Below are 22,152 nucleotides of genomic sequence, written 5' to 3'. Positions count from 1 at the left end.
TTTCAGAAGACTGTTATAATTGTGGACAGATTGGGTACTTTACCTGTGATGGAAATGCGCCAGGAGAAAACAACAGAGGAAGATAAAGGAGCAAGTAAAGATTCTAGAGTGCCTAGAAGAAAATATCTAACAATTGAAGTAAAACCAGAGGACTATGAGAAGTGATAGTGAATAGTGTAAAAACGTATCTGTGTTCAGCCTAAAGAGGTTAAACATATCACTATGTAAAATTAACTAATTAGGATAGGGATTTGAGGTAGTAAAACAGTTAATTACTCTTAAGATACTAATATTAGAGCATATACCTATTGCATTATTGGAAAGAGATGCATTGTGTAAATTGAACTGTACAATAAGATGTACACTAGACGGCTGTCTGGTAGAGGATTTTAAAAAGTAGGGTTTTTGGGAATCATATTTGCTTAAAAAGATAATATCATAGGAAGGAGGATAATCTATTAGATTGCCTATTAGACAATCTGTCTGAAAATAAAGTTAAAAGGGGTGACTGTTATTCTGGGTTACATTCTTACACCAAGAGATTTCAGGCTAGGCTAAAAGGTGTTTAGTCGTTTGCCAAGTCTGTGTGTAAAAAAAGTCAGAAGCAGGTGGGGCCTTTCCCAATCACATATTTTAAAAATTTGGTGGGAAAGGGATTTTGTGAATAAATCAGTGGAAAAGGTTTTTAAAGGTTAGGAGGAAAAGATTAGATTAAAATAAGTTAGGAGAACTAGGTTGAAGGAACTCTAAGACAGTAAGCTAAGTTTCAAAGTTAGTAGTAAGAGAGAGAGAACAGTAGTGAAGGACATTTTAAAGTTTAGTGGGAAGATATGGTAGGAGTTTAGATCTGTTAGGAGCAGATGCATTGAGAAAGTATGTGTTGCTGAATGATAAGAGAAGATTGAGGGTGATTGAGTATCTATAGTTACAGTTCCCAGCAGGGAGATCAAGGTAATTATAGGTGTATTTTTTATCATCAAAAGTTTGAAAGTTAGGGATTAGAGATAGGACTGAGAGTTGGGAAAAATTGACACTAGTGGTGATAGATGGAAGTACAAGCAAAGACAACTTTTCTTTGGGGAAAACTAGAAGTAACTAAGGACATTAACACTTCAGTCTATTAAAACAACAGTGAGAAGCAATTTAACTCTTTCAACATTGATAGTTATTAAAGCCATAAATATATCGCATTTGATTATAAGGGAACCAATAGCTCCAGCGCCAATTTTAGGGGAAAAAATACTTATTAGGTTTAGGATGGGGACGTTCCTCCCACATGGAGAGATAATTATGGAGAAGAAGTATTGTTATCAGGACCAAGAGTAGAAGCTGTGGCACCTAATCAAAGGAGGTATAGTTTGGAAGAGGGTTAGGAGTGACTGTTCACTTATGTTGCGTAATGTTACAGAGAAAGGTCAGGGAGAATATATGTGTACTTATCTAGTGCAAGCATTAGAATTTGTTCCGGTTAAGAATTATTGGTTAAAAGGCTATGTAATTCATAAAGTAACGCTTATAATGGAAGAGTTGAGGTCTGTTGTAGCCTCCACAGTCATTGAGGGAGTTCAGGAGGAGTAGATTACAGTAGCCACTCCAACAGTAGATAATACACAGAGGATATTGGTAACTGTGCCACTAGAAATAATTAAGGTTAATACATACTTTAATGGTAACTTTGGAAGGGATTAATGATACGATGGCAATAGCAAATGTAGGAAGTATGACACCGACAACAACTTTTCTGAAATTAAAGGGGGTAGCAAGAAGGTAAAATAGGAGAACAGATAGTAGTAGAGAGAATATAGATTCATCATGGAGGTACAGGATGAGGTCTTTGATTTTAATGACAGACAAGGAGAGGTATCTGATCAGTACCGCTCGTTAGGGAAGAGAGAAACTAAATGGAGTGGTTTGATTCTTCTGTTGTGAAAGTTAAAGATAAATGGGCAGGTAGGAATCTTTGGTTCCAGCGGTTAGCTCATTCTGTAAGATCAGTGAGGAATCTTGAGGGTCCATGTCTGGTGAGAATTCCAGCACCAAACATTTTAGAGACGGTCGTTCGACCTCTATCAAGTATGTGTCAATCTTATGCGTTGTCATGACTGTGGTATCAGCAACAATAATCAGTAACAGATAAAATAATGTCATTGTCAAAACATTTGTTTAAGCCTAGGGTTAGGTGTTATTGGGTTAAGTGAATTAACTTGGGTGCATTTGTTAGATGGAAAGTAAAATCAGGTAACAGCGTAACTGAAGCATTTGAGGTGTAACCATTGAGGGCTAAAAGTTGTTTTTGTTCTAATAAAACATATGAGGTAAGGGGTATGTTTATGGGAATATCAGATTGTGATGTTATATGATAACTTTGGGTAGGCATGACCTTAAGGGTAGTAATGAGAAATATGTTACTTTTTATGTACCAGTTAGTAGGAACAGCAGGACTTTGATGGTTAAAAGATTAGCTTTTGCCTGACAATGTGACTATTGGGAATGTTAGAGATATTTAGAGGGTTTGTGGTGATAAAGCGTATATATTCTTACCCTATGGATAGACAGGATGTTGTTACATATACGTTGAAGCTTCCATATGAGGTTTCTACCATTATAAGAGGGGTAGCACCGGACACAGAAATCTGAAGCTAGGTTTGAAATTGGATGAAAAGAGACATGGCTACATGTCATAGTCTTCAAGCCTATCATTGAAGTATAAATCTAAGGGAGAAGGGGGGACTTTTTCCATGGTATGGTGTAACATTTGGGAAGATCATATTGATAATATTAGGTATATTTTGAGTCCAGATAGTTCAGATATTATCACTAGGGTTATATATGCATTGAAGAATATAAGGGATGTGTTTGGGAGATCTGAGAAGACTTGGTTGCAAGATCAGGTAGGCCAGTAGGGGCAGTGATGGGTTACATTTAATGGCAGCTTTGATAACACAGTGTGATGTTTGTAATTTGTTACTGACCTTTGAGAAAGCTATGATATTGAGATAGGTTGGAGGGTGATGCCTGGAGACAACACTCAGATGCCGGTGTTGACTGTTCCTGATCTGGATGAAGATGGACCAGTGGAACTGAATGGATAAATATCATTTTTGATTATTTGATGATTTTTCAAAAAAAAATGTTTTCAATATTAGGGTGATTTTGGTATGATTTTATGAATCAAGGGGGGAAGAGGTTAATGTGATTCATACATCATTTATATATCATTTTTATATTCTTAGTTGATATTGATGTTTAATTTGAAAGTGTTTGTTTTGCAAAAGATACTGTTTGGTCTTTTCTTTTTCTTCCAGAAGCATTTGGGGAACATATGGAGATTGAAATACTCAAACAACGACAATAGGAAGGGACAATATGACTGGAGGAGATGAAACAAGGAGGGTGTGGCCGATTCCATCATCAACAGTCCATTGGAAGAGGAGACTACGGGGAGATGAAGTGTAGTGGACTACATTCCAGTGTCTGCAATGAAATATAGACATGTGTAATACATAATTGTGTCATATTCTTAGGGATTAATTTTTGTAGAAGGATATTTGATGTTATTGAATACATGTGAGGATCTTAGATGTTTTTGTTTATTTCGGTGATGTTTAGGGACAGGGAATTTAGGCAGGGAGAGCTCCACTTTAGGGTCCAATGGGTTGACCAGCCTTAGAGTGGATGTTTTTGGATAGGATTTTGTTTGCAGGGGCTTACATGTGTATTTAATTGCATCATAGTTTCAAATGCATTTACATTGTTTATGAGGTTATCTGGAGTACCGAGGTGGTTGCCTGGGGCAGAGGGACCGTGAGAGAATTTTACTGTCTTGATTGATGGATGGAAGGTTGCCGGACAGTTTTTCGCTCTTACACTCCATAAAGATTTGTTCATAGTTCATAGTAATGTATTCATACTTCATAAACAGTTATTCATATTTCATAGAAAGGTATATACACTCTAGAGGAGAATGGTTTTTGGTTTAATGTTAAAGATACTCAATAAGATAAATTGTTACTGGTCATAATCCTATTCTGTTTGTTTTCGAGACTTAGTTCGTCTCGAAGGGGGGAATATCGTATATGAAGATTATGTCTTTGTTAAATGTTTTTCATGAAGAAATGGAATGTTGTTTATGTTAGTATCAAAAGGGAATGTTTTAGTGTAACGTCACATACAACAGTCAGGAAGTGTGTTGTAGACAGGGCAGACTGGTGATTGGCCAGAAGAGGGAGCATCTTTTTGCATTGTTTATAAATAGGGGCTAGACTACAGAAAGGGCAGAACGGCCATGGCAATCTGGGACGCCGTTCTCCGGACACCGCGGGTCTGTAACTTATGCTGTAACCTCGTGATTTTAATAAAAGCCTCTAACACGGTGCAGCTTGAGCGGACTCTTTGTTGACAGCAATAATGGCCACCATTCACCCGATACGACAGTCGTTTTTTTAATTAATCAGTTAGGCTGTTTGAGTAGTAATTTTAAATAAAGCAAACATGTCAGTTACCTAGTAATTATAGTGACAGGTGAAGATGCATAGACAAAACAATAAGGTATAATAACAATGTTGCATAAAATGTGGGTGATCACAGCGACATCATGACAAAAAATCATCCCTATCATCTTCGCCTGGCTGCTGGCGCAGTTCTCTCTCACTCTTTGGAATCCTGCGTGTTCAAACATTCTCAGAAACAATTCTGGCATGGACAGTGGACACTCGTTTTTACAACACTTGGAAATCTAATATTTGTTCCCGTCTATCAACTACACTCAGAGGTTTTGCCATTCATCAGAATGTCACCAAGATAGCCTTGAGCCCTTGATCTCAATCTATGACATTAGATATTATGCTGCTGCCTGTAGGTTTCCAACTAGAGAACCCACCAGCTGATATACACTGAACAAAAATATAAACGCAACATGTAAAGTGTTGCTCCCATGTTTCATGGGCTGAAATAAAATATCCTAGAAATGTTCCATACTCATGAAAAGCTTATTTCTCTCAAATTTTGTGCACAAATTTGTTTAAATCCCTGTTAATAAGCATTTCTAATTTGACAAGATAATCCATCCACCTGACATGTGTGGCATATCACCTTGTGCTGGAGACAAAAGGCCACTCTAAAATGTGCTGTTTTGTCACACAACACAATGCCACAGATGTATCAAGTTTTGAGTGAGCGTGCAATTAGCATACTGACTGCAGGAATGTCCAACAAAACTGTTGCCAGAGAATTGAATGTTAATTTCTCTACCATAAGCCGCTTCCAACGTCATTAGAGAATTTGGCAGTACGTCCAACCGGCCTCACAACCGCAGACCATGTGTATAGCATCGTGTGGGCGAGCGGTTTGCTGATGTCAACGTTGTGAACAGAGTGCCGCATGGTGGCGGTGGGGTTATGGTATGGGCAGGCATAAGCTACGGACAATGAACACAATTGCATTTTATATTTCTTTATTTTAACCACCTTTTTCTCCCCAATTTCGTGATATCCAATTGGTAGTTACGATATTGTCTCATCGCTGCAACTCCCCAACAGGCTCGGGAGAGGCGAAGGTCGAGTCATGCGTCCTCCGAAACATGACCCGCCAAGACGTGCTGCTTCTTAACACCTGCTCACTTAACCCGGAAGCCAGCCGCACCAATGTGTCGGAGGAAACACTATTCAGCTGACAACTGAAGTCAGCTTGCAGGCGCCCCGGCCCGCCACAAGGAGTCGCTAGAGCACGATGAGCCAAGGAAAGCTCCCTGGCCAAACCCTCCCCTAACCTGGATGACACTTGGCCAATTGTGCGCCACCCTATGGGACTCCATCACGGCCGGCTGTGATACAGCCTAGGCTGTAGTGACGCTTCAGCACTGCGATGCAGGGCCTTAAAATGCTGCGTGACTCAGGAGGCCCTTTATTGATGGCAATTTGCTCTGGATCGACATGTACGACAGTTCCAGTTCCCGCCAGTATCCAGCAACTTCGTACAGCCATTGAAGAGGAGTGGGACAACATTCCACAGGCCACAATCAACAGCCTGATCAACTCTATGCGAAGGAGATGTGTCACGCTGCATGAGGCAAATGGTGGTCACACCAGATACGGACTGGTTTTCTGATCCATGCTCTTATTTTTTTTTAAAGGTATCCGTGACCAACAGATGCATATCTGTATTACCAGTCATGTGAAATCCATAGATTATGGCCTAATGAATTTATTTCAATTGACAAATTTCCTTATATGAACTGTAACTCCGTAAAATCTTTGAAATTGTTGCATGTTGCGTTTATATTTTTGTTCAATGTAAATAATGAATGTAAATAATGATTATGAAAAAAATAAGAGGTACTACAATGTGATGTCATCTATAAATATGGGTGGATCTTTATTGTTCTCCAAACGCTGACAAAGGCTGCCGCCGAAACTAGTCCGTTTGTTTTGATCTCTGCTGCTAAAAAATAAGACATTCAAACTTAAAGAATACTTCAGTGAGTGCGGGTTTTTCCCTTTTAGATCGCTTTAAACATTTATGCTTTGCACTGTTTGTGTTTAAAACAATAGAACACTTCCATAAAATCATATGGGTAGCCTTATGTTTATATGAACAATATGGAGAACTGCTAATGTCTCACTCAGGTTGGCTGGTCATCGGTGAAAGAGTACTTCACCTTTGCGTGGGCACTCACTCCTGAGGGGTACACTAAGGAAACTAATGCCAACTGCTGTGTACATTTCCAAGGTAAGAATGCATCCATCATGTCAGATTAGCACAGGAATGAGAAGTACATTTTAAAGCAGGGTCTAGCAGAGCAGGTCACGGATGGCAGCAGTCTGCTGCTGGTTTTATCACTGGGATTCATAGAGTAACCAATTTGATTGCATTCCTCTCAGAGTTTCAGTAATTATTGTCAAACCAGTCAAACCCCTTGACGTAGCATACATTTGATTCCATATTGGGGTGGGTGTATATACACACACAGTGGATTCGGAAAGTATTCAGACCCCTTGACCTTTTCCACATTTTGTTACATTACAGCCTTATTCTAAAATGGATTAAAAAAACTATTTAAAAAAGCTCATCTACACAATAATGACGAAGCCAAAACAGGTTTTTAGAAATGTTAGCAAATGTATTAAAAGTAAAAAACTGAAATACCTTATTTACTTAAGTATTCAGACCCTTTGCTATGAGACTCGAAATTGAGGTCAGGTGCATCATGTTTCCATTGATCATCCTTGAGATGTTTCTACAACTTGACTGGAGTCAACCTGTGGTCAATTCAATTGATTGGACATGATTTGGAAAGGCACACACCTGTCTATATAAGGTCCCACAGTTGACAGTGCATGTCAAGCCATGAGGTCGAGGGAATTGTCCGTACAGATCCGAGACAGGATTGTGTTGAGGCACAGATCTGGGGAAGGGTACCAAAACATTTCTGCAGCATTGAAGGTCCCGAAGAACACAGTGGCCTCCATCATTCATAAATGGAAGAAGTTTTGAACCACCAAGACTCTTCCTAGAGCTGGCTGCCCGGCCAAACTGAGCAATCTGGGGACAAGGACCTTGGTCAGGGAGGTGACCAAGAACACAATGGTCACTCTGACAGAGCTCCAGAGTTCCTCTGTGGAGATGGGAGAACCTTCCAGAAGGACAAACGTCTCTGCAGCGCTCCACCAATCAGGCCTTTATGGTAGAGTGGCCAGACGGAAGGCACTCCTCAGTAAAAGGCACATGACAGCCTGCTTGGAGTTTGCCAAAAGGCACCTAAAGGACTCTCAGACCATGAGAAACAAGATTCAACTCTTTGGCCTGAATATCAAGCGTCACGTCTGGAGGAAACCTGGCACCATCCCTACAGTAAAGCATGGTGTTAGCAGCGTCATGCTGTGGGGATGTTTTTCAGCGGCAGGGACTGGGAGACTAGTCAGGATCGAGGGAAAGACGAACGGCGCAAAGTACAGAGATCCTTGATGAAAACCTGCTCCAGAGTGCTCAGGACCTCAGACTGGGGCGAAGGTTCACCTTCCAACAGGACAACGACCCTAAGCACACAGCCAAGACAACGTAGGAGTGGCTTCGGGACAAGTCTCGGAATGTCCTTGAGTGGCCCAGCCAGAGCCCGGACTTGAACCCGATCGAACATCTCTGGAGACACCTGAAAAGAGCTGTGCAGCGACGCTCCCCATCCAACCTGACATAACTTGAGGATCTGCAGAGAAGAATGGGAGAAACTCCCTAAATACAGGTGTGCCAAGCTTGTACCATCATACCCAAGAAGACTCGAGAATCTAATCGCTGCCAAAGGTGCTTCAACAAAGTACTGACTAAAGGGTCTGAATACTTATGTAAAAGTGACATCAGTTTTTTGATGTGCAACATTTTCAAAAAACCTGCGGAAAAAGTCTAGGGGTCTGAATACTTTCCGAATGCACAGTATATGTATGTGTACAGTGTATAATACACGTTTGATCAGTTTTTGTGGAAGAAAATACGATTAAACAAAACGGAGAAGTGAGAATCTATGCCCCCACTCCATGTCTCCTCCCTTCCCACAGCCTCTTACCTGCCCTGCCCCAGTTCGGTGGAGTACCAGTTTGTCTATGTGGATCAGCGAGGCGAGGTGTTTGCCCGCAGTCGCCAGTTCACCGTCGCCATTTCCAAGCCTCTGGATGAGCTGGAGACATTGACGGAGGAGCGGGACGAGGATGAGGAGGGCGGAGAGGGGGACAGGGACGGCCTGCTCCTGGTTGTGCCCAGAGCTCAGCTCCTGCAGGTGGATGGATGGACAACAGCTCAGTTTCACTTAACTTCTCTATCAATGCTTCATACTCATGTTGTAATGAGACCAACATGAATACAGTGTGCAGATCAAATTAATGCACACGAGGGAAGTCCATGTTAATAGTGCTGTTGCTTGAGGTTACTCCATACAAGTTAAGTGGTTTAACATTCCCTGTTTTGATCATCTCCTTTTTAAAGTAATAGTTGCATGCGGGAGGGTGGCGCTGCAGTCTTCCAAGCACATAGCCGATGTCGGCATGGGGTCGAATCCCACCTCAACCACCACTTTCCACCTGGATCATTCCATGTCATTTCAGTAAGCAATGACACCCAATATCTCTTATGTATACTGAACAAAAATATAAACGGAACATGTAAAGTGTTGGTCCCATTATTTTGTATTTTATTTAACCAAGAAGGGCTCATTGAGATTTGAAATCTCTTTTTCAAGAGTGTCCTGGCCAAGAACGGCAGCACCAAGTCATCACACAATTACAGACAGACAACATGAAAAACTACAAGTAATCCAGTAAACATCCGAGGATATTGGAAATGTAATCAAAGCCTATTGGATGATAATTGATTTATAATTAGAACAAAGGAATTTATAACTGACTTTTTCCCGACATAACATGGGTACAGCAAATCCCCTTATTGTATGGGACATCTTTAACTGTGCCTTTAGAGGCCATGCAATTCAGTACTCATCTCGAAAACAAAAGCAATTTAGGTCAAAAGAGTTTATACTAACAAAGGAAATAGAAAGTGTAACAGAACAGATAGATTGCAATAAAAACTGTAACAGAGGCTCAGAATAAATTAGAGGAAAAACAAAAAGAAATGGAGAAACTTATTCAAGAAAGATCAAGTGTAATATATTATAAAAATAAAGCAAACTGGATGGAATATGGGGAAAAATGCACAAAATTATTTTTTAATCTTCAACATAGGAATGCTACCAAAAAGTATTTAATGAAATTGGTTACAATTGACGGAGTCACCCATGATTCACCAAATGATATTTTGAAGGAGGAAACAAAGTACTTTAAGCATATGTTTTCTTTTCAGTCGCCTCCATCTCCTCTAACTGAAGCTAATTGTAGAGATGTTTTTTTCTATTGATAATGTAAAATTAACAGCCATACAGAAAGACTCATGTGAAGGTGAAATTACAGAGGAGGAAAGTCTGGATGCAATTAAAGACTTTAAGTCCGGGAAAACTCTAGGGTTGGATGGCATACCAGTCGAGGTATACCAAACCTTTTTTGATATACTAAGAGGACCGTTATTAGCATGTTTTAACCACTCCTATGTAAATGGTAGATTATCTGACACTCAAGAAGGTCTGATCTCATTATTACTGAAACAGGCAAGTGGAAAATATAAAGATCCAGTCCATTAAAAAAATTGGAGGCCCCTTACACTTCAGTGTTGTGATGCAAAAATTCTAGCAAAATGTATAGTGCATAGAATTAAAAAGGTATTGTCGGATATTATTCATTCTAATCAGACAGGTTTTTCACATGGAAGATACATTGGAGATAATATAAGGCAAGTATTGGAAACAATAGAACACTATGGAAAATATGGGAACCAGGCCTGCTATTCATAGCAGACTTCGAAAAGGCATTTGATAAAGTATGACTGGGGTTTATATATAACTGCCTGGAGCATTTCAATTTTGGAGAACCTCTTATAAAATGGATCAAAATGATGTATAGTAACCCTAAGTGTAAAATAGTAAATAATGACTATTTCTCAGAAAGTTTTAAACTGTCAAGAGGAGTGAAACAAGGTTGTCCACTATCGGCATATCTATTTATTGTGGCCATCGAGATGTTAGCTATTAAAATCAGATCCAATAATAATATCAGAGGATTAGAAATCCAGGGCTTAAAAACAAAAGGTGTCATTGTACGCTGATGATTCATGTTTTCTTTTAAATCCACAACTATAATCCCTCCACAGCCTCATAGAGGACCTAGATACATTTTCTAACCTCTCTGGATTACAACCAAATTATGACAAATGTACTATTTTACGTATTGGATCACTAAAAAATACAATTTTTACATTACCATGTAGTTTACCAATAAAATGGTATGATGGTGATGTGGATATACTCTGAATACATATCCCAAAGGAAATAAATGATCTCACTTCAATACATTTTAATAGAAAGTTAGCAAAAATAGATAAGATCTTGCTACCATAGAAAGGTAAATACCTGTCAATTTGTGGAAAAATCACCCTGATTAACTCTTTAGTATTATCCCAGTTTACCTATTTGCTTATGGTCTTGCCTACGCCTAGCGAACAGTTTTTTAAATTATATGAGAAAAAAATATTCAATTTTATTTGGAACGGCAAGCCAGACAAATTTAAAAGGGCCTATTTATATAATGAATATGAATTCGGAGGACAGAAATTATTAAATATTAAAGCATATTATCACTAAAAGCTTCAGTCATACAAAAGTTATACTTAAATCCGAACTGGTTCTCAAGCAAATTAGTAAGATTGTCTCACCCAATGTTCAAGAATGGCCTTTTTCCATTTATTCAGATTACAACCACTCATATTCAGTTATTTGAAAAGGAAATCATCTCCCAAATATCACTATTTCTAAAACAAGCCATAGAAAGTTGGTTGCAATTTAAATTTAATCCTCCAGAAACAACAGAACAAATAATGCAACAAATATTGTGGTTAAATTCAAATATACTAATTGACAAAAAACCTTTATTTTTTGACAAAATGTTTAAAAAATGTATAATCTTTGTAAATGATAACATCGGTAGGACTGGTGGAGTTATGTCGCACATGCAGCTAACAAAAACATATGGAAATGTCTGCTCTACCCAAAATTACAACCAAATAATTGCAGCCTTACCGCAAAAATGGAAGAGGAAAGTGGAAGGGGGAGAAAGTAAGGAACTTGTCTGTCGGCCTTGCATTAAAGAACATAATTGGTTAAGGAAAACTGTGATAAATGAAACTGATATACTTTTTTATTTAAGGACCAAAGGATTGACAGCCGTCCCATATTGATTGCTAAATAGTTGGGAAGAGATTTTTGACGTACCGATCCCATGGCATAGTGTTTATGAACTGACACGAAAACGACACCGAATTCAAAAATTAGAATCTTTCTATTTAAATTATTATATAAAATTCTTGTTACCAATAGAATGTTATTTATATGGGGGATACACTCTTCCCAGCTCTGCAGATGTTGCTGTGAAGAGACAGAATCATTAGATCATTTGTTTTGGTTCTGTCCATTTGTAGCTTGTTTTTGGACACAGGTCCAGGAATGGCTAAAGGATTGCAATATTTACCTGGAGCTAACCTTGCAGATAGCATTACTGGGTGATCTGAAAAGTCATAGTCAATCTGTAGAAGCAATGAGAATAGAAAGGTTCAGAACTTTTGTAAAACATCACAGTACAGTTGAAATATATATGGCATTTGGAAATCCTATATGGATGGTGTTAAGAGATAGATGGGTGGTGTTGAATGGAGTTGAAGGATGGGACTAATAACAAATAATAACAAGATAACTAATAATGTAAGCATACTGTGTCCATAATAAGTAAATAGGTTGTATGTTGGGAGCTTTTGGGAAAGAGCACAGTTAGAAAGATATGGCATATAGAAGCAAACCGGATGGACATCATGAAAATGATCGGAGAGGTTTAGAGTAGAAGTAGTTCAGGAGCAAAAACAAATAAAATAGAATTATTGTAAAATTGACTGTGTCCATAAAATGTAGATAGTAAGTATAAGCTGGAAGTAGAGGCCTAAGCATTGTTGTTCACTAATTTACCCCAAGTAGGGAAAGGATGGTGGGGTTGAAAAGTAATAAAGGGGAATATATACAGTGGGGGAAAAAAGTATTTAGTCAGCCACTAATTGTGCAAGTTCTCCCACTTAAAAAGATGAGAGAGGCCTGTAATTTTCATCATAGGTACACGTCAACTATGACAGACAAAAATAAGTATTTGGTCAATAACAAAAGTTTCTCAATACTTTGTTATATACCCTTTGTTGGCAATGACACAGATCAAACGTTTTCTGTAAGTCTTCACAAGGTTTTCACACACTGTTGCTGGTATTTTGGCCCATTCCTCCATGCAGATCTCCTCTAGAGCAGTGATGTTTTGGGGCTGTCGCTGGGCAACACGGACTTTCAACTCCCTTCAAAGATTTTCTATGGGGTTGAGATCTGGAGACTGGCTAGGCCACTCCAGGACCTTGAAATGCTTCTTACGAAGCCACTCCTTCGTTGCCCGGGCGGTGTGTTTGGGATCATTGTCATGCTGAAAGACCCAGCCACGTTTCATCTTCAATGCCCTTGCTGATGGAAGGTGGTTTTCACTCAAAATCTCACAATACATGGCCCCATTCATTCTTTCCTTTACACGGATCAGTCGTCCTGGTCCCTTTGCAGAAAAACAGCCCCAAAGCATGATATTTCCACCCCCATGCTTCACAGTAGGTATGGTGTTCTTTGGATGCAACTCAGCATTATTTGTCCTCCAAACACGACGAGTTGAGTTTTTACCAAAAAGTTCTATTTTGGATTCATCGGACCATATGACATTCTCCCAATCCTCTTCTGGATCATCCAAATGCACTCTAGCAAACTTCAGACGGGCCTGGACATGTACTGGCTTAAGCAGGGGGACACGTCTGGCACTGCAGGATTTGAGTCCCTGGCGGCTTAGTGTGTTACTGATGGTAGGCTTTGTTACTTTGGTCCCAGCTCTCTGCAGGTCATTCACTAGGTCCCCCCGTGTGGTTCTGGGATTTTTGCTCACCGTTCTTGTGATCATTTTGACGGGGTGAGATCTTGCGTGGAGCCCCTGATCGAGGGAGATTATCAGTGGTCTTGTATGTCTTCCATTTCCTAATAATTGCTCCCACAGTTGATTTCTTCAAACCAAGCTGCTTACCTATTGCAGATTCAGTCTTCCCAGCCTGGTGCAGGTCTACAATTGTGTTTCTGGTGTCCTTTGACAGCTCTTTGGTCTTGGCCATAGTGGAGTTTGGAGTGTGACTGTTTGAGGTTGTGGACAGGTGTCTTTTATACTGATAACAAGTTCAAACAGGTGCCATTAATACAGGTAACGAGTGGAGGACAGAGGAGCCTCTTAAAGAAGAAGTTACAGGTCTGTGAGAGCCAGAAATCTTGCTTGTTTGTAGGTGACCAAATACTTATTTTCCACCATAATTTGCAAATAAATTCATAAAAAATCCTACAATGTGATTTTCTGGATTTCTTTCCCTCAATTTGTCTGTCATAGTTGACGTGTACCTATGATGAAAATTACAGGCCTCTCATCTTTTTAAGTGGGAGAACTTGCACAATTGGTGGCTGACTAAATACTTTTTTTCCCCCACTGTATATATAAAAAAAAACATGGGGGATTGGAAGTGATGCAGACAATTACATTGATGGAAGTTACAATCTACCTGCAATATTAAGGAGTATAACAAATCATAAAACAGCAATTTAAAACATTGACAGGTCAAGGAATCAGCCTCAAAATCCTTCATCAATGATTTAAAAACACCAATCGGGACAAGTTCTTCCAGTTTAAAAGTATGTTGTAAGGCGTTCCAAGCCGATGGCGCAGAGTACATAAAAACCCTTTTACCAAATTCAATTCGGACATTTGGAACTGTTAGCTGGATGAAGTCCTGCGAACGAAGGAAGTACCCACCACATTTCTGGTAGTAAACCCAAATGGTAGTATACCCAAAATGGCTTTGTAAATAAAAGTATACCAGTGACTGAGCCTACATGTGACTAGAGAAGGCCAGCCAACCCTGGTATATAAAGTGCAATGGTACGTAAGGGTTTTGCAGTTAAAATAAATCTCAATGCTCCATGATAAAGGGTGTCAATTGTTCTCAAACACTGAGCGGAAGCATTCATATATAAAATATGTTTAATGAGCTGAAAATCATGGCTACCCGGACTATTTGCACTGCCCCCCCACCCCCACCCCATATTTTAACGCTGCTGCTACTCTGTTAATTATTTATGCACTTTAACTCTACCCACATGTACATATTACCTCAACTAGCCGGTGCCCCTGCACATTGACTCTGCACCGGTACCCCCCTGTATATAGCCTCCCTACTGTTATTTTATTTGACTTTACTTCTGCTCCTTGTTTCGCAACACTTTTTTGTTGTTGTTGTTTTATTTTACTTTTTTATTAAAAAATAAATGCATTGTTGGTTAAGGGCTGTAAGTAAGCATTTCACGGTAATGTCTACACCTGTTGTATTCAGCGCATGTGGCAAATAAAATTTGATTTGATAAAAGACCCCAGAAATGTTCCATAATCACAAAAAGCTTGTGTCTCTCACATTTTTTGCACAAATATGTTTACATCCCTGTTAGTGAGCATTTATCCTTTGCCAAGATAATCGATCCACCTGACAGATGTTTTGTTTACCTGGCCACTGTTTCAAATTCTAACTTTTTGCAAGTCAATGGTACCTATATTTAAAAAAATGTGCGCTTCATATCCAAATCACCTACAAGTAACATTATTGAGTTACACAATACATTTTTAGATACTAGATTGGATTTGTGACACAAATGCTAAAAAGTTAGCATTTCAAACAGTGGCCAGGTAAACAAAACCAAAGCAAGGGTTAAAGTCATACCTGGTGCATAGACTGCTTACAGGGTAAGAAAACCATTATGTCATTTAGTAATTTGTGTGAACCATCCCTTTAACAATGGGTGGGGAGAGAATTATAATCACCTAATAGCAGGAACAGCACCATCTAGTGGTCAGAACCTGGTAATATCAAGATGTAGGATGGGACATAAACCGATAAGACACTGTGATTTTATTGCGATTCGATGTTCTAAACATATTGCTCACCACATGGCCGGCCCGCTCATTAGGCAGGATTAGGCGGCCACCTATGGCGGCAGATTGACGAGGGACGCAATTTTCTGAGCTAATCTGACCAAGACGCACCTCCAACAACAACACATAAAACCTCACTTAATTCTGCCCAAAAACAATTTCTCTCAACCAGTGGCATATGGGCTTTTTAGGTGAGCGCTGATGCTGCCTTTTGATAAGCAGTGCCCACTTTGTCAAAGCAGGGGCGCACATTTTTTTGCTTGTCATTCCCAGCGCCCCTCTCCAGGGTGCTGTTGGAGAGATGCATCTCTTCAGAACTCCACCCAAAAAATTATCAAACATAAATCATGTAACAGATATAGGATATAGTATAAAGAGTATGTGGCCTTTTCTGTAGCCTACAGGCTGGAGATAAAATGTATGACAATGTAATGAGATGGATACTTTTTACATCATGCAGGTTTCTCTGTTCAAATAGCCTAACCTAAATGGCGCTAAATCTAATTAAAAATTAGCTGTCGTAAAAAAATAAAAAATAATCCTAAACGCAGGACAGGTCAAAGTAAAATGGACAATATTGAATGGACAATCACAACTGTTGTCCAGGAGTTTCACCCCATTGTCGTGATCAGTTGTTTCAAGTTTGTATCCATCAATTTCTGACAAGCTGATCATAGCGAAAAATAAAATACTTCTGCATTTCCCGCTGTGTAAACATATTGCAAATAGGCTCATGATAATTCCTGATAAAGTTGGGTAGCTGATATTCAGAGTTTAAATAACCAAATTGATTAGTCACAGGAATCAGGACAAACAAAGCCAAGTCTGTTTTACAAATGGTGGGCCTACCACATAGATGGGCATTCTTTAAATTCCATTGTTGGCTGGCTATTCCCCAGTAAGCACGACCCAACGTAATTTGGACATCTTTTTCTGGTCCTGTCCGGACTTCGTTTTTTGGTGTTTTACAAACGGTAGGCTTACCACATAGATGGGCATTCATAAAATTCAATTTCAGACAACACTGTAGGCTACACCTCCGTAAGCACGGACTGACGGCGATGCCTTTTGGACGTCTTTTTTTTATGCAGTTCCGAACCGGCCTTGATTTCCAAATCCACGGACATTGGTTTTCGGTCTGGACCAAACCTGAACCAATCATAGACGTCTACGTTTGGTTCAGATTTTGACCAGTCTGGACCAGCCTAGATTTGGCCCAAACATAAACGTCTATAAATTACTTATTTTCAACTTTCATTCAGAACCGAAAATGAACCTGATTTCAACGTCCAGAAAATACGTATTTTCAACATCTGGAAAATAAGCCTTTTCAACCTCCTGAAAAATATGTATTTTAAACATGCAGAAAATACTTTTTCACCTTTCATTCAGAACCTAACTTAAACGTCTGGAAAATACTTATTTTAGACGTCATTTCAACGTCACTTTGCTTACTGGGACTATTCTAGTTTTTCTTTTTTGGGGGGGGGCATAAGGAACAGCCATGGCTCAGCAAGAGGGACAAAAGAGAGCCATGAGAAAACAAGTTTATCAGTCATGGAAATAAAAGTGCTGAAAACAAAATGGGCTCCCTATTTAAATAGAAGATGGAGAACAAGATATAAAGGAAAAATACTGGAGTTTTGGTGCAGGTACAACCAACTAGCCCAACAATTATATCGCGATATTGTCAAAACGCTACAATATAGTCAAAAAAATAATCCGATATGTAATTGTATGAACTCTTTCCCCCATTACTAATTTCTACATGTATTCATGAATCACTCTGTGTATCCTATTTCTCATCTATCTATTAATCTTTCCTTGCTGTAGCTTGATAAAGAGTGGGTGCAGAAGTTGAACCGCGACATGCAGCGTAAGGAGGAGTGGCTCCAAGAAAAGAGGATTAAGAGGGAGAAAAAAGTGGAGCTTGGAAAAGAGAAGGATTGCAACAGGGTAATATAGTCAAGTGTATTGCAATAGGTAGGCTACACACAAACCATAGACCATTATTGGCACACAAAAACACCCTTCCTAAATATAACTGCCATTCCCCTAGTTTCACTAATCTGTCCTCATCGGACATTCAGATCAGATTTCGGAAACTGTTTCCAATTTAAAAAAGATCCTCTGCCACTTTCACAGTAAACACACAAAGACACAGATATGTTGGCAGCCTGGCATCAACATCCATCCATCACACTGCTCCCCGCAGTGAGTCACACAAGGCTGGAAGTCACACTTAGCCTATCGACTCTAAACACACCAGTGCCCCCTGCAGGTGCTGCCCGCAGGGAGGAGCAGGAAGTGAAGGCCAGCCTGAGAATGAACCAGATGGAGAGGGAGCAGCAGCAGCTGGAGAGACAGGCAAGGATCAGGCTATGTGCCGTTCAGATCGGGTGGCTTTATGTCTATACACCGAGTATACAAAACATTAAGAACACCTGCTCTTTCCATGATAGACTGACCAGGTGAACGCTATGATCCCTTATTGATGTCACTTCTTAAATCCACTTCAAAATCTGTGTAGATGAAGGGGAGGAGACAGGTTAAAGGAGGATTTTTAAGCCTTGAGACATGGATTGTGTGTGTGCCATTCAGAGGCTGAATGGGCAAGACAAAATATTTAAGTGCCTTTGAACGGGGTATGGTAGTAGGTGCCAAGCACACCGGTGTGGGTCAAGAACTGCAACAGTGCTAGGTTTTTCACGCTCAACAGTTTCCTGTGTATCAAGACACAAGCCAACTTGACAACTGTGGGAAGCACTGGAGTCAACATGGGCCAGCATACATTTTACATTTTAGTCATTTAGCAGACGCTCTTATCCAGAGCGACTTACAGTTAGTGAATACATGTATATATTTTTATACTGGCCCCCCGTGGGAATCAAACCCACAACCCTGGCGTTGCAAACGCCATGCTCTACCAACTGAGCTACATCCCTGCCGGCCATTCCCTCCCCTACCCTGGACGACGCTGGGCCAATTGTGCGCCTCCCATGAGTCTCCCGGTCGCGGCCAGCTGCGACAGAGCCTGGATTCGAACCAGGATCTCTAGTGGCACAGTTAGCACTGTGATGCAGTGCCTTAGACCACTGCGCCACTCATACCTGTGGAACGCTTGACACCTTGTAGAGTCCATGCCCCGACGAATTGAGTACACACAGGACATCAAATACACACAGGACATGCTGGACTACATGCATCAGTTGGAGCAGAGGCTGGAGGTGGCTACAGACAATAGGTGGAAGGAAGTGGCTCTCTACTACTCAACCAGTGAGTGATACCAATACCACAGAGGCTAATGTACAGACCCAAAGTCAGGCACTCACAGTATAAATTCTAGACATATACAGTATAGTACAGACGTCGTCCTATTCTTGGATGCTCATGACATATTTAGCTCGTGGCAATGACTCCCTACCTGTCAACTCATCTGAGGATGAGAAGCCTGCATCTCCACTACACTACCGGACACCCAGACTACCCTACTGGAGTGACGCACTGGAACGCTCCTCTCACCGGAGTGTGGAGTGTCCCCAGACAGAGACAGTAGGCCACCATATCTCAGCCAAAGTCAAACTATGTACATACCACCAAAACACAGAATATGTAATGGACACAGCTAAATATACTTAACAAAAATATAAAACCGCCTACATGCAACAATTTCAAAGATTTTACTGAGTTACAGTTCATAGAAGGAAATAAGTCAATTGAAATAAATACATTAGGCCCTAATCTATGAATTTCACATGACTGGGCAGGAGCACAGCCATGGGTTGGCATAAGCCCACCCTCTTGGGAGCCAGGCCCACCCACTGGGGAGCCAGGCCCAGCCAATCAGAATGAGTTTTCCCCCACAAAATGATTTTTTAGAGACAGAAATACTCCTCAGAAGAACCCCACTCAGACGATCCCGCAGGTGAAGAAGCCGGATGCGGAGGTCCTGGGCTGGCGTGGTTACACGTGGTCTGCAGTTGTGAGGCCGGTTGGACAAACAGCCAAATTCTCTAAAACGACGTTGGAGGTGGCTTATGGTATAGATATTAACATTAAATTATCTGGAAACAGCTCTGTTGGACATTACTGCAGTCAGCATGTCAATTGCACACTCCCTAAAAACTCTGTGGCATTGTGTTGTGTGACAAAACTGCAGATTTTCTTTTATTTATTTAACCTTTATTTAACCACGTAAGCCAGTTGAGAACAAGTTCTCATTTACAACTGTGACCTGGCCAAGATAAAGCAAAGCATTGCGATAAAAAACAACACAGAGTTACATATGGGATAAACAAAACATACAGTCAAAAACACAATAGAAAATCTATATACAGTATGTGCAAATGTAGTAAGTTATGGAGGTAAGCAATAAATAGGCCATGGTGCAAAATAATTACAATTTAGTATTAACACTGGAGTGATAGATGTGCCGAAGATGATGTGCAAATAGAGATACTGGAGTGCAAATTAGCAAAATAAATAACAATATGGGGATGAGGTAGTTGGGTGGGCTAATTACAGATGGGCTGTGTACAGGTGCAGTGATCGGTAAGCTGCTCTGACAACTGATGCTTAAAGTTAGTGAGGGAGATAAGTCTCCAGCTTCAGAGATTTTTGCAGTTCGTTCCAGTCATTGGCAGCAGAGAACTGGAAGGAATGGCGGCCAAAGGAGGTGTTGGCTTTGGGGATGACCAGTGAGATATACCTGCTGGAGCGCATACTACGGGTGGATGTTGCTATGGTGACCAATGAGCTAAGATAAGGCAGGGATTTGCCTAGAAGTGATTTATAGATGACCTGGAGCCAGTGGGTTTGGCAACGAATATGTAGTGAGGGCCAGCCAACGAGAGCGTACAGGTCACAATGGTATATGGGGCTTTGGTGACAAAACGGATGGCACTGTGATAGACTACATCCAATTTGCTGAGTAGAGTGTTGGAGGCTATTTTGTAAATGACATCGCCGAAGTCAAGGATCGGTAGGATAGTCCGTTTTACGAGGGCATGTTTGGCAGCATGAGTGAAGGAGGCTTTGTTGCGAAATAGGATGCCGATTCTAGATTTAACTTTGGATTGGAGATGCTTAATGTGAGTCTGGAAGGATAGTTTACAGTCTAACCAGACACCTAGGTATTTGTAGTTGTCCACATATTCTAAGTCAGACCCGCTGAGAGTAGTGATTCTAGTCGGGCGGGTGCAAGCAGCGTTCGATTGAAGAGCATGCATTTCGTTTTACTAGCGTTTAAGAGCAGTTGAAGGCTACGGAAGGAGTGTTGTATGGCATTGAAGCTCGTTTGGAGGTTTGTTAACACAGTGTCCAATGAAGGGCCAGATGTATACATGTATTTTAGAGTGGCCGTTTATTGTCCCCAGCACAAAGTGCACCTGTGTAATGATCCTGCTGTTTATTCAGCTTCTTGATATACCACACCTGTCAGGTGGATGGATTATCTTGGCAAAGTAGAAATGCTCACTAACAGAGATAAACACATTTGTGCACAAAACTTGAGAAATAAGCTTTTTGTGTGAATGGAACATTTCTGGGATCTTTTATTTCAGCTCATGAAACATGGGACCAACACTTTACATGTTGTGTTTATATTTTTGTACAGTATATAACACTATGGCTCATCCAAATACACAAAACAATTTCATAAACAAAACATACTAAATTACATCAGTACATGCATGTCAATATTCCTGAAATTCTCACTTGAGTTATTTTCTGTGTGTATGTGTTGTTCTATCAATGTGGACTAAGGATGAGGAGGAGCACAAGACCAGTAAGGGTGAAGACCAACCACTGATTCTGCCAGACCTCACCAACCCCATCATAAGGTGACCATTCTGGCCTTCTGCCAAACCCTCCACTATCTCCAACCCTGGTACCGAAACAGTTTATTTTCTGACTGCTGTTAAAACGACCCTGTTCCTTTCCTCTTCATGTGTGAGAATATGTAAAGCACTGCAGCAGCGCCACTGAATTAAAGAACAGCGGGAATAAGAACATCTATAAAATTATAATGATTTTCCTCCCAAAAAGTAATTTGAATGTTATAGAGGTAATGCATCAGCAGGAGTAGGCCAGTGGGAGTAGAGCAGAGCCATATAGGGAGGGATGGGGGCAGGGGATAATAAAGACCAGAGCTGGAAGCAGTGTGGGGATGATCCATCACTAGTCACACACAGTGTTAAGTATTCACCACAGCATCACTCATTCTCCCACTCTCTCTCTCCAACCATTATTAACTACTATGCCCATTCTCTCTCTTTCATGCATGCATCCATTCATCCACAGAGCCTCACCTAATGTCTCCCCTTGCCATCTCCCTCTTTCATAGTGAGCTTGCTGACTGCTCCCCCTTGTGGTAACAGAAATGAGGTTGCTTGAATATCCTACAAACGGTGATGGGCAACTTTGTTGGGGGTGGGGGCCACAAAAAATCTGAACTCCTCATGAGGGGCAGCAGTGGCTTGCG

General features: G+C 40.5%; 1 protein-coding gene across 1 annotated transcript; it reads left to right on the top strand.

The window, feature by feature from the left end:
- The first annotated feature begins 6,297 nt into the window (after window positions 1-6,297).
- Window positions 6,298-21,515, top strand: LOC121576037 (calcium-binding and coiled-coil domain-containing protein 1-like). Its single transcript, XM_045223322.1, has 7 exons — window positions 6,298-6,303; window positions 6,624-6,726; window positions 8,547-8,764; window positions 9,586-9,624; window positions 17,505-17,619; window positions 17,953-18,038; window positions 21,435-21,515. The coding sequence occupies exons 1-7, from the start codon at window positions 6,298-6,300 to the stop codon at window positions 21,513-21,515; spliced, it is 648 nt and encodes a 215-aa protein (XP_045079257.1).
- Window positions 21,516-22,152: the final 637 nt, after the last annotated feature.

The sequence above is a fragment of the Coregonus clupeaformis genome, chromosome 10, assembly GCF_020615455.1.
Source record: "Coregonus clupeaformis isolate EN_2021a chromosome 10, ASM2061545v1, whole genome shotgun sequence".
In the NCBI taxonomy this organism is placed as follows: Eukaryota; Metazoa; Chordata; class Actinopteri; order Salmoniformes; family Salmonidae; genus Coregonus; species Coregonus clupeaformis.
Note: the sequence above shows the minus strand (reverse complement) of the source record. Positions and strands in the feature narration are given on the sequence as shown.